Source organism: Lygodium microphyllum, chromosome 7 (assembly GCF_053477565.2).
Source record: "Lygodium microphyllum isolate KBCC chromosome 7, Lygodium_microphyllum_v1.1.10, whole genome shotgun sequence".
NCBI classification, from domain to species: Eukaryota; Viridiplantae; Streptophyta; class Polypodiopsida; order Schizaeales; family Lygodiaceae; genus Lygodium; species Lygodium microphyllum.
Genome location: NC_141141.1, coordinates 44,518,430 through 44,532,689, shown reverse-complemented (window position 1 = coordinate 44,532,689; position 14,260 = coordinate 44,518,430). Strand labels below are relative to the sequence as shown.

Sequence of the window (14,260 nt, the reverse complement as noted above, 5' to 3'; positions counted from 1 at the left end):
GGGAATGTTACTATTGCAAAGGACTCAACAGCAAAGTTTTTAGCCATGGGAAAAGTAGGTACAACAAGAAGAAAACATTGTAGGTGTTATGTTTCAGCTATGGAGGTGTTTTTGGAAGAGGAATATGAAGGGGAATTGCTCAGAATAGGGCAATATCTCATCACTCTTTCCAAGAGGAAAGAATGGACAATAGAGGAGTTCAAGAGGATCAAGAGCTACATATGGTTTCTTCTTGAAGGATGGATATTTATGGAATCGTGCTAAGAAGAAGAGGGGAGCTCCACTACAAGTTCTTGGAGATTGAGCCACATAGGTATAGGTTATGCGGGAGTTCCACAAAAGCTTGTGGATTGGTCATAGAGGTGTGTGGGGCACCTTTGAGAAAATTAAAGAAAGATATTGGTGGTAGGAGATGTATACCAACATTGCTCCCTTTGTGGAATCTTGTGCTACTACTTATTAGATGTATTTGTCTTAGTGAGGCATTGGGATCGGTTACAACCGGCTTATTAGTTGTCTCTTCATTTTAGATGGGTAGTGTATTTGGTTACTATGACTACATGTTTATGGCAAATGTGATACCTCGTGCTTGTGCATGAAGACTTGATGGATCAAGTAGAAGGGAAAGCACTTAGAATAAAGACTACTCAAGTAGTGTATACATTTTTCTTGAAAGATATTTTCTATCCGTATGGGTATGTTGTCAAAATCACAGCAGATAAGGGTGAATTGGATGTAGATGAAGTAGGAGAGTTCTTCTCTCACTTGGGGATTAAGTTGGTTCTTACTTCAACCTATAATCCAGAGGGCAATGGTAAAAGTGAATGTGGACATTTGCCTATGATTAAGGCCTTGGCCAAGTCATGTGAAGAGAATATGAAAGAGTGGTCACAACTACTTCCATATGCTTTATGGGCTAATAGAACAACTCATAGTGCTATCATGGGATATATCCCGAGTGAATTGATGTATGGTCAAAAGCCCATTATGCCAATAGAAGAGATGTCTAGTACATGGAGTATAATACCTTGGGAAGAGGGGTTGCATAGAGATGAGAAGTTGCTAGTTTTATGCATAAGACAGTTGGAAAAAAAGCCAAAAAACATTAGGATAGTAGTGGAGAAGTTAAAGACAGCTAGGCTTCAAAATTAAAAATCGTTTGATAATAGACATAAACTCTAGCCAAGAGCCATATACGAAGGTGACCGGGTGCTAATTTATGATAGCAACTTGGAAAATCAGCATAGTGCCAATTGAAAAATGTCTATGGTTTTGTCCATATGTGGTAAGGAAAATATCTGACAATGCTACCAATTTACTTGGTGAATTGGATGGGATAGCATTGTGTATTCCTATAGTTGTTAAATGGATCAAGCTCTTTAAGCGAAGGAAATCCACATCATATGAATTGGATGATGTATTGACTTTGATAGTGTGAAGGAAGAAGAAGAGGATTATAAGGATGTGGATGAGGAAGACTTTGAATCTATTGAACACTAATACTCTGGTATATACCAAAGGATGTGTAGGTTCGGAGACCCAACTAAACAAAATGACTATAAGCGACTGTAGTGGATAGGTAGGGCAGATTTGAAGATGTTGAAAAATATTTTAATTAGTAGTGTATTAATTGTGATCGATGCATCTAAAATGGGATTTAATACTTGGGAAGGCCTCTACAAAGTTTGGTTGACATCTAGGATCATATGCAAAAGTTACACGGTTGGAAAGGGTGATGTCTGTGCAAGACTACATGCTGTAAAGAACATTGCATGCTATGCAAAAAAAGGGGGGGGGGGGGGGGGGGGGGGGACTAGTACCTTCAAAATTTGGTCCTATTGTCCTAGAAAAGTTGTAGACTACGATTAGGCTACATTTTTTTTAAAAAGCTTGGCAGTTTGAGTTACGATTTGAAAGATACAAGCAATTTTCTGTAGGGGCTCCTATAGGATAGATTTCGAGTCAGTGATGGATGCAATCTATTGTATGTGACATATGCTTTGCCAAAGTTGCATAAAGCTGGCATGTGGATACTCAAAAAAGGGAAGAGGATTAGAATATGCAAAAAAGAAAAGAAAAGTTGATGAGGTCTCTCCACTGGTGAGCTTGGTAAAAAATGAGCATATTGATAGAGATGAGGAAGACAAAGTGTCAGACATTGAAGATGCAGCTAAAGATGAGTTGACATGTAAAATTGGGATGCCAAGTGGATTTATAGATATTGAAATGTTACAAGAGCTATTATTGCCAAAGATAGATTCTCAGGAATACGTGCAAGCTGGGATGTTTACACTCTTGATGCCTTATGATTTGGGTGAGAGTAGTTGGACTTGCAACATAAAGATGACAAGTATTTAGGTTTTTGATCCCAGTGGGTTACCTATGTGGCACCTCTAGAGGACATATAGGTTTGGAGGGGGTAGATGTCATGGAATTTTTTACACAGAGTGTGAAAGTGAGATCTCCTTTGTCTTGTGGAAGATTTCATGCTTTGTCTACAAAATGGTAAGCGACTAACTTCTTAGTCAATGGAATTCTCTAACTTGCTCATTGTCATGATAATAGGAGTTAGTCAAGTGGAGTCTTGGGAGTTAATGACCATGTGACTTTGAGTAGTGATTAGTAGTCACTTAAGTGACTTGTTTTGTGGACTATGTAGTGGACAATGAAACATGAGATCAAGAAATCCATTTAGCATAAATTTAGAGGCACCAACAAGACTGATTGGGTAGCTGCTATCCAATGTGGCCACAAAGGTGAAGGTGATTGCATGCTAACTAGGAGAGGACACAAGGGAAAGGTGGGAGGAAGAGACAAGGAAAGTAAGTGGGCTAGAGGCTCATGCATTGGAGAGGAGAGAGGAGAGTATTGGAACTATTTTTGAATAGGGAAAAATAGGGGAAGAGAAGGCAACAAGTTGTCCTTGAATATCTTCATGTCTTACAATGTCTTTGAGGCAATTTCTCACTTGATTCTTAGTCCTAAATATCAAGGGAGCCTTCCTTGATCATCAAAGAGGAGTTTTGATGGGTTTATTCTCTTCATATAGACTATTTTGGACTGTGAATAATGGGCAAGAACAAGTCAACAAGCTAAAAATGGAGATTTGATGCTCAAATAGGGCTTCTATTGAGTTCCGCAGGTCGATTCTTGATCTCTACCTCTTTGGTAGACATAGTATAGACGATAAAGATAGAGTTTCTCTTAGGTTATCTATACCATGTTTTACTACTATAATAAAACTATAATTACATAGTTGAAGTGCTTCTAAATGCCCATAAAGGGTATTTACAAGGATTTATACATTCCAATTCATGTGTCTTATCTATGATGGTGCCACCTATCATGTTCCATCAAAAAATTGATATATGCATAAGATTTTGAGGTATTACCTACAACTTTTGGATTATGTTCAACACAGAGTATTCATGCATTAGTGTATACTAAGCCATAGTCTTGGGCTATCATCCCATGTTTGTGCCTTTGCCTTGGGCATATCTATCAAATCTATTAGATGTATTGCAAATTGATTGCTCTACTAAGCTATACGAAATGAAGTCACTTGGTTTCACCTCTATTAGTCTTCATTAAATATTCCAAATTCTAAAGTCTCTTTCTTTCATATTGTTCCATCTCTCAATATCCCTACACCCTTCTATCTGTTACCCTAACTATACACCTCAACCCTACACACTCTGATAGCATACCTACATGTCACACAAATGGTCAAATGTGCACAAGGCAGTGAAGAGTTGCATACCAAAGCCCAAGTGGTTGGACCAATAGGATTGGAGGAGACTCAAAGACGAGGCTGTAGACTCTCCAAGGCGATGGTGACAATAGAGCAAGAGGTAGCAATGGTATCATAGGAGTCATGCACCATCTCAAGGGAGGCATCAAGGGCATAGTTAGAGGCTGGAGTCATGCACTATCTTGAGAGTGGCAATCATAGGACTTACTTGGAGGACTTCATAAGTTCTCTATTAGTTATGCTCACTTTCTTATTTTATATATTGCTTGCACTAATAATCTTATTTATAACAATGCTAGTTTATCTTTTTTGATGTAGCACTCAATCACAAATCACAACCCATGGGTTTGGAGACTTCATATGCACAAACATGGTCTTACTAGACTCATCGATAGATTATATGCTTGTGGTTTTTTGGTAAGTCATGCCTCTTTCATGTTTCCAATTTTTAGTTTTTAAGATGCATTGTGTACTCTAGATTGATCTTTGGTTGTTTATCTTGTAGAGTCCTTTCGACAATCCATTGTATCAAGACAAGCTCTTGGACGATGAGATGAGTTGTAGTAGTTGCTTGGATTCATGGAGCACCCACCCCTCCATTTTTTGGCCCTATGATCCATGCAGACTCTTTCTATGTAGCTTTCTTTAGATACATTTCTCATTCTTTGTATGGACTTGCATTTTGCGATATTTATGGATAGATTTTTTTGTTTTGGTTCCTCCTCCCTATCAGTCCATGTAGTTCTATAAAATGCCATCTTGATCTTGTACTTATTTGGAAATTGAATCGATGAACTCCTTCTTCCTAGTAAATCATGATGTATGTTTTTGGATAACAATTGTATATTCAATTTGTGAATTCCATACCTTGCCCCAATTTTTTTAAAAATCTACAACTATCGCTATATGCATCGCAAAATAAACTTGCAAATGTTGCTATTTGCATGGCAAAATGCTCTGCAACCATCACTATTTGCGTTGCTATATAGCAACGGATCTATAGAGATGCATATACCGACATTTTTAGCAATGACAGGGGCAATTCTTTTGCATAAATAATTCCATCACTTTGAATGTCGATATGGGGCCTATGTATTATAGTGACCTTCAAGGGTCTCCCTTCTTCATTGTGACCTTGCTCCATCGAGTCAATCTATAGATTAGCAGTAAAGTAGAAAAAGCAAACTAATAAATAGGCATACCCTCATGTCTGTAGAAACAATAGAGCTTGACAATAACATATCTCAAAGTGTAAGGGTATGGTATAATAAGAAATCCTATCATAGGCAAATGATCTTAAGCACCATCAAAGAAACATATTCATTGCTATATCTTTGCAAATTGAGCATGCAATCCTATCCACTATGCATATACTTGGAGAATTGAATGTAGCTTCATCCAACCAATGCATTTGTAGATTTTTTTGAAGATTCCTAACATCTATACCCATCAACTTGCCTCACACACTTCTTCAAAACTAGAGATCAAATCCCCTTCTTTTGATCATTCATCCATCATTTCACAAATTGCTCTAATCCTATCTTCTTTACCATAGTTTAGTATCTCCACCTTCTAATCTTGCTCCTAAAAACTCATCCAACATCTTATAAAGAACGCATGCTCGATCTCTTTTTGACATCCATATGGGGATTGACCCACGAAGAATGGTGGGACTCTATCTTCAAACAATACTTCCTACTTACCATTTAGAATCGGTTGATCATGAATGAGGGAAGGTTCATTGTGTAGGAATTACCTTCTCCCCACCTTGTCCATTTATAGTTGTGGCTCTTATTGTTTCTCTCTCTTGGTCATTCCTTCCTACTTAAATATATTCTAGCCCCCACCTCTACCTCTAGTACCAACAACTTCATCCCATCATTCTCTATTCCATGAGCCACCACACAACTCGCTTGTAGATGTAGACTAGAAAGTAACATTTGAGAGAGACATGGAGGAAGCGAGAGAAAAGAGAGCAGATGCTTCACACCACATGCAAAATATTGGGCCTTGGGGTTCTCAAGTTAGAAATGCATGGTGTCTTTGATCAGTCAGCTCTATCTCTAATACCTGAGCCCATTTCTTCACATACTATCCAAAGCACATTAAGGGAAACACAACCTCAAGCTTGTACAAAAGACATGACTAGACTCACTACACTATACAACTCCATTCTCGCGATTGCATGCTCAAGTGTGAAACATATTAAGAGAGTCAACCTATCTAGTTTAGATCAATCTCCTTATGAGACCTTTACTCATCACCACTACGACAAAGGTAGAGGGTATGTGCTCCTTCACACAATGGCTTTCTCTCTCACTATGCATACATATATAAGAAGCTCTCTCTCTCTCTCTCTCTCTCTCTCTCTCTCTCTCTCTCTCTCTCTCTCTCTCTCTCTCTCTCTCTCTCATATAAAGATGAAGGTAAATCGAGTCTATCTTCATCTCTTTTTTTCACATTTTTTTTTTCTTCTTCTTCAAAAATACAAGTGGTAAGGTGTACATATAAGTGGGAACAAGTCCTACTCTAGCAAGGCATATATAATGCGGTTAACTACATAGCTTTACCAAGTGTAGTAGGTATATTTGACTAGTGCATCCATGATTAAGAGTGCTAGCATATCCCATCAGTCACAATGAGGCATATGGATGGAGTTGAAAATCATACGTGCAAGCTTTCTATGTCAATATTCCCCCTCAAGCTCAACCCATTGTTATGTATTCCAAGAAGCTCCTAAAGATATGTAGCTTTCCTGAGACCAATGACTTGGTGAAGATGTTAGCTACTTGCTCATGGGTACCAACATATATATCGAATCAATCTCACAAGCATTCTCTCTCATATGTAATGATAGTGCACTTCGATGTGCTTAGTCCTTGTATGAAATATAGGATTATGCATTCTCATATGTAATGATAGTGCACTTCAATGTGCTTAGTCCTTGTATGAAATATAGGATTATTCACCAACTATATGTTGCTCATTTTGCCACAATTCAATGTGACAACCTTGGGCATATCGTGCCTCAAAATATGAGGTAGCTTACAAAGCCAAGCTACATCACATGCAACATTGTTGCCCCCCCCATACTCTTTCTCTGTGTGCTAGATACAACAACTATTGGTTGCTTCTTACTATTCCAACTCATCACATCATTTCCAAAGCTAAAAACATAACCACTAATAGATTTCCTATCATATGAACATCCTACTCAATTTTTATCTATATATCTAAACACTTAAACTTTAGCTCGATATGCATAAGAGATATCATAATGTAGCATACCTTTTGCATATCATAGAACTTTCCTTGTAGTATCCAAGTGCGACTTTCATGGCACTTGCATAAATTCATGACTTAACAGTCAAACATCATGACACATACCTAGTCTTGTGAGAGTAGCATAAATAAAAATTCCAACAATTTTCCTATACATTGTTGGATCCTCTAACACATGACCCACATCAAGTCTCAACTTTGCATTTTCCTTGATTGGCATGGCTATTGGCTTATATTCTATCATCCCATACTTTGCCAACCTATGTAGCACATTGTCTTTGCAACAACCATATACCATGTGGTGTTCTTATGACTTCAATGCCCAAGAAATACCTCAGCTTGGCCAAGTGTTTAATGTCAAACTCGTGCTTAATCATCTTCTTTACTCTTGCAACCTCTTCAATGTTACTCCTACAATGCTAAGATCATCTATATAGATCACAATTATGACATTACCTATACTTTATCTTCTTCGCATATATTGAATGATAGCTTTGCTAACTTCGAACTCAATACTTTTGAAGAACTTATTGATTCTATCTATACATGCATAAGATGCTTGCTTCAATCCAAATAAAGTCCTTTTTAGCATACACAATCTGAAAAATTTAGATGTACATAACCATATGGTTGTTCCATGTATACCTTGTTTGACTCACCATTCAAGAACGCATTCTTTACATCTAGTTGTAATTCCTAACCTTTTGATATAGCCATAGCAATCACTACTCTTATGGTTTTCATTTTTGCAACAAAGCTATAAGGTCTTCTCATAGTCTATACTATTTACTAAGCATACCTCTTGGCAACTAGTCTTGCCTTGTGCTTGCTTATTGAACCACTAGCATTATATCTTATACACCCACTTACATCCAATCAGCTTGTTGCCCTCTAGCAATGGTACTAAATCCCATGTACCATTTATATTTAAGCCATCCATTTTCTTATATATATCTATATCCCATTAAACTTTACCAAGTGTTTCCTTAAAACACATGGGCTTCTTGTCATGTATCATCTTAGCAATGCATGCATAATGATGTGCAGCAAAGCTATCATATGTCAACCTATCCAATGGATACTTTACACAACTTGATCTGCATACTTCTATATTACTGTTGATGCATCTTTTTTTTTTGCACACCTAGTGTTTTTAGACCATATAATTTAAACTCTTCAACCAAGCTTTCTACCACTTGAATATCCTCCACTTACATCAAAATAAGGCATGGACTGATCAATCTTTTCCTTTAGTGTAGCTAATTTTATGCCAATTTTGCACTTACAATCAAGACATTTGGTGAACCACTGTTTGACCTCAATCTACCCAATCATGGGTTTACTTTTGTGAGCATGAGACCATTCATGAGGCCCACTTTGTGTACATGACTCAATGTGTTTTCCTTTCATAACAGCATCCTCTTTCCCTACATCAAGAGTCACATTTTTTCTTTTCACCATACCAACTACTCATCTCCTCGAAAACAACAATCTCTACTCACTCTAATCTCACGCATAGAAGGTTAAAGCAGCAATACCCTTTCTACTCAAGTGAGTAGCCAATGGAAACACACTCTTCAGCCTTTGGATCTAGCTTGATTCTTAGCTCATCTCATACGTGTGCACATGCAATACATCCAAATACTTTTAAATGCAATAAATCAATTTTCTACTTGCAAACTTTTGCTCAGTAAGTGTCATGCCATGAACGGTGGCAATGAGGGTCATGTTCATTATATGCACTGCTGAGTGTATCTATACATGCATTGCCTCCTTATACCACGGTCATCCAAAAACTTGCTAGTCATGAGAGACATATTCACCACCACTATCTAATCTCAAAGACATAATCTGAATACCTCTTTCATTTTTCACGAGCCATTTGAATTGCTTAAAGTTTTTAAATACTTCACTTTTTGATTTCATGAAAGAAACCCACACTTTCTGCAATGATTATCAATAAATGTCTACATCATAATCATAATCTGCAATAGAAGCTGTCTACTAGGTCCCCACACATTATAGTGCACCAAATCAAGTGGCCTATTAGACATTTTATTCTGTGGAAATGAATATCTTTGATTGCTTTCCAATTTGGCATGCACTACACACTTTTTGCATTTCATAAACCTTAAAATTTGGTAAACCTCTAACAATATTCTATGACTGCATCTTGTTCAGCTTCTGTGCATTTACATGGCCAATGCATTTGTGCCAAATATGTATCCACTCTCAGATCTAGTGAGCATCATTGTGGGCAATTGATTTGAAGGTTTTTTTGGCACACAGCCAGGGCTGGAGCCCTACATCCTTGGATCCCTTATGTCATGAGCATTACCACACTAGTATTTCATCTATTGTAAGGATCAGTGGTACATACAAAACTGCTCACAAAACGATGCAGGAAACATTTGGGCAAATAGTAACAAATATTTACTGCCTTGCAGCCACAACCTCCTGCAGCTGTTCCACTCAAATAAGTGCATGTGGATGTCTAGACTTCCTAAAACCAGTCTGATATCATAAGTCCAACTTCCATTTGCAGAACGTGAACATAAAAACAGAAAAGATAGTAGACCAATGCATCAATGACTCTACTATACATTCCCAAGTGCTCATCAACTCACTAGCAAATTAACCAGAAGAGTTCACAAATATTGTCCACTTGTGCAGACCGTGATACCACAAGATAAAGTCCACCATGTTGCCTCAACTCAAACTTGCAGCACCAACAATTATAACACTTGGTGATAAGCAACTGTACATTATAATCAACTATTACTAGCACGTCATTGGGCCACTAATAATCAGTCCCATAGTATGACAATAAGTAGGGAGCCATGATCATCAACTTGACACATAGAAACATAGGACATAGGACAAGACCAGGGGTGGGGATGGAAACCAGGGGAGGGTGGCATACAAGAAAATATTTAAGATGAGATGTACAATTATTCATCCGTTAAAAAAAGGTAGTATACAAATAAGATTATTTTGAATTTTAAACACATCAATGTGTGTGTGTGTGTGTGTGTGTGAAGATATCAAAGTCAATATGTATATATGTATGTGAGAGTGCACGCCCATGTGGACACCAGCCAGCTTTTCCCTAGCCATCCCCCCAGTTTGGGACACACCCCTGAGCCAATCCTGTTTTGGGATGGCATTCCAGCATCCCTTGGGACTGTTCACTTTGTCCCCAAGAAAGGATGCTATGTACAGGAATCTCACGGACTTATTCAGCAGCACCTGGAATTATCCAGAGGCTGCAAAAATAACCCGTACCAAAAGCCCCTCTCCAAATATCGAGTGACACCCCCAATTGCTACGTCAGTATAGCAAGTCAACATGTCAAAAATCATAACCAAGTTAAGAGCAGCTCATCAAGAACCTCCTTTTTGCAATCAAGGGCAGATGCCCCTACATGGCAATCTGTAGCATGTTCCACAGCAACATAATAAAATTGATAGCCCATGAACAGGCCCAAAATAATGCTGGCATGACAATCTAGAGCATCGATAGCCTTCTCATTACATGCAGCACCTATTCAAGTAAAGGAAGATGAGCCTTATCATCATATCTCGTCTCTGCCTACAGCCTCATTAAAAATCTCCCTTTGCAATTAAGAGCAGATGCACCAATCCCTGGCTAAATATTAAGCTTGAAGAGTGATTATGTGATAAGGCCATTTCTCCAATTTTTATATTCATTCTATACCCTTCTCTAGAGTTCCTAATTTGTTGCGGCTGCATCTCACCCTCCCTTTTATGCGGTGTAAAAGACAGGCAAACATTTATATGCCAATTCCAACCTTTTTCACACCAGAACTGCATACTTCTGCATCAAGAGCATATACCTTTGAAAACCAAAAACCCTCTTCCAGTCAAAGGACTGGACTTGCAGACAGCACCTTACATCTTTTCATAGACAGTGCTTGTTTTAGTTTCTTCATTATTTTGTGACAACTCTAACACTAAATCCAAGTCTGGCATAAAACCCCTCTCAACAATCATCCTTCTTAATGCACAAAGCTTAATATGTGCCTTGTCACAAAATAAGTGGGTTATATCACTTACAACAAATTCATGTACCTCGTTTTTTATCTCAATGCAAGCCCTGCCAGGTTTCTTCCATGCTCCAACAGATTTCCTCAGGTCTTGGATCTCATTTACATCATCCCAAAAGTTAATATTTGCATATAAACTGGAAATGAGCTCATAACCAGCCGCAACATCTGGGCTCAAATGTACGATCATTTCAAAAGATCTTCTTCCTAGCTCTCTGTTGCCATAAAGTCTGCAGGCTGTTAGCAAAGTCCTCCATCCAACAACATCAGGTGGGAATGGAATAGTATGGAGCAACTGTTCAGCTTCTTTCAGAAAGCCTGAACGTCCAAGGAGATCTACCATGCAGTTAAAATGCTCAATGCCCAGAATTATTCTGTATTTGGTTTTCAAAGATATGAAGTACAAATAGCCTTCTTGCAGTTGACCCGCATGACTGCAAGCAGTTAGAATACTAGTAAAAATTTTACTATCTGGCTCCACACCTGCCGATAGCATTCTCCCGAGGCACTGCTGGGTCTCTATCCACTTGCCATGCAGAGCATAGCCGGCAACCAAGGCGCCCCACGATATTGAGGTTGGTCTTGCTAAATGTGTTAGCACTTTAGCTGCCTCATCAAGAACTCCACATCTTGCATACATGTCAATTAGGGTATTCTCAAGAATCATATTACCATCGAACCCATGTCTTATGACGAGGTCATGTATGAGCTGTCCATGCCTTGTGACACCAGCAATACCACAGGCCTTTAAGATAGATGAAAAGGTAGCTTGATCCCCCTTTACATCCTTCTTTTGGAATCTTTCAAATAGTTCAAGAGCCAGAAAACCCTGTCCATGTTGAGCATATCCAGCAAGCATCGTGTTCCATGACACTATGTCTTGATAGACCAAATTGTCAAACACATTGCGTGCCTCATTAAGACACCCACATTTAGCATACATGTCGACTAAGGCGTTTCCTACCGCATGATCAGATTGCAATCCAAGCCTAATAATCTGCTCATGTATCAGCTTGCCCTTTTCTGTAGATTTGATGATACCACATGCTTTTGGGATGCAAGAAAATGTAAACCGATCGGGACTTTTTCCTTTTTTTTGCATTTGTTCAAAGAGCTCAAGTGCAGAATGGCCCTCCCCATGCTGCACACAGCCAGCAATTATAGCATTCCAGGACAAAAGATCCCGGACTTTTAACCTATTAAACACTTTAAGTGCATCTTTCAGCATCCTGCATTTTATATACAGATCAACAAGAGTGCTTGCAACAACCAAATCTGCTTCAAGTTTACTGATAATGATCTGACTATGTATAATCATGCCTTGACCAAGGTCTTCAATGCTGCCACATGCTTTCAAGGTACTTGAAAATGTACAAGCACCTGGAAAAACTCCCTCCTCTTGCATTTTGTGAAAGAGTTTAAGAGCAAGCAAGCCATGGCCATGCTTGGCATACCCTGCCAACATTGCATTCCAGGCCACTACATTTTTGTTTGGCAAATACTCGAGCAATCTGTGGGCATCTTCTAAAGCTTCACATTTAGCATACATATCAATGAGTGTGCTCCCAAGAAACACATCCAAATCCAGTCCACTCCTAACAATATTATCATGCACCAGCCTACCTTGGCCCTGTCTATTTAGACTGCCGCACACTTTCAAGACCTGTAAAAAAACAGACTTGTCCGGCTTTGCACAATTTTCCTGCATCTGCTGATACAGCTCAAGTACCCGCTGGTTTTCTCCATGACTGGCATGCGCAGAAATAATTGCAGACCATGCCTGATGACTTGGATTAGAAACACTGCACAATTCTGAATTTGCATCTGGCAAACTTCTGCAGGCAGCAAACATGCTGATCAGAGGGGCTTGGACATGTGCACTTGATTCCATGCCATTGGTGATCAAGAAATGAAGAACCTGTCTGCCGGTATCTATGTCCTCTTTCACAGCACATTGCTGCAAGAGGGAGGAGACTTGATTTTGTATTAGACTCACTCCGCACCCGCTTTCTGTGTTGTTTTTATACTGTGTAAAGCAAGGAGCTTGCTTTGGCATTGCTTACGTAAGGAAAGCCTGCAACTGCTGCCTTATGTAGGCCAATTCAGTGAAGAAACAAGTGAGACCAGAAAATGTCCATAACATAGCACAAAGTCAGTCTCTCCCATGATCAAAACAGAGAGCTTTTACATGATTACATCACAATGTTTTGAAACTGGAAATGAGACATAACCATAAATACAGCAAGCCTTGACCAATGCCACAGGTGAAATTTTTTGCTTTTGCAACCTCTAGAAGTTCACACCATCTGCTGGGTAACTGTTTGCAGACAACAGTAACAATTGTACTGTAGAACAATACGCACGCAGGATCTCCACAGGGATACATTGGTAAACTCCTCGAGGAGCTCAGTCAGGCTGTGAGCTCTAAAAACCATCAGGCTAACATTCATGCCATGCCCACTGGAGATGCATGTTTGACAGCATTAGAATTCCTCTTCTTCTCACGAGAAGCTGCTCCGGCAGCCCACAGGACTAAACTGATAAAGACGATGGTCGTACACTTCCATGATACAACGATTGTGTGCATCTGCAAATAAGCTGACGTCAAGTACTCATGGCCACCGGACTTCATAAAACTAATTTTACACGCGAAATAGTTTGTATTAATAAAGAACTAGGCGCTCCGCACCTAGACTCGAAGCATGGGGGTGGGTGCGATTTTTGCAGGGGGGCGGGTGCTGGACGCGTGACACCTACCCCCGCGTTCTCTTTCTTTTTTGTGGGGGAGGTGGGGGCTGCCACGTGGCACCTGCCCCCACCTCTCCTTAACTAATAGTATAGATACCCTCAGTTCCAAAATCTTAATGCTTTACAAAAGATGAGATTTTGGCCACGTTTGAGATACTAAGTTTCCCACATTTGCCAATCAGCTCCCATATTCCTAGAACTTTAAGTGCTATCTTGCTCTACAAGGGCATACATTATAGATGCCTTGACGGACCAGATAAGGCACAAGGTTACTAGCTTGAGCGACTGCTATGCTAGATATCTATGCTTGTCAGAGGTGTCAACAAGCCCAAAAAATCATGCTTGCAAGTTCTTTTCCTCATTTTTGGCATGAGAGAAGTGATATAGAACTAGCTCCCAAACTTGTTTGGAGA

At 39.2% G+C, this 14,260-nt stretch overlaps 1 protein-coding gene across 1 annotated transcript; it reads right to left on the bottom strand.

The window, feature by feature from the left end:
- Nucleotides 1-8,219: 8,219 nt before the first annotated feature.
- On the bottom strand, nt 8,220-13,708 carry LOC148033400 (putative pentatricopeptide repeat-containing protein At3g15130). Its single transcript, XM_087681310.1, has one exon. It carries the CDS (start codon nt 13,153-13,155, stop codon nt 10,945-10,947), a length of 2,211 nt encoding a protein of 736 aa, XP_087537436.1. The 5' UTR covers nt 13,156-13,708; the 3' UTR covers nt 8,220-10,944.
- Between the last annotated feature and the right edge of the window lie 552 nt (nt 13,709-14,260).

What these genes read in the sequence shown, in the direction of transcription:
- LOC148033400 (XM_087681310.1), bottom strand. Translation starts at nt 13,155, where the DNA reads ATGCCAAAGCAAGCTCCTTGCTTTACACAGTATAAAAACAACACAGAA.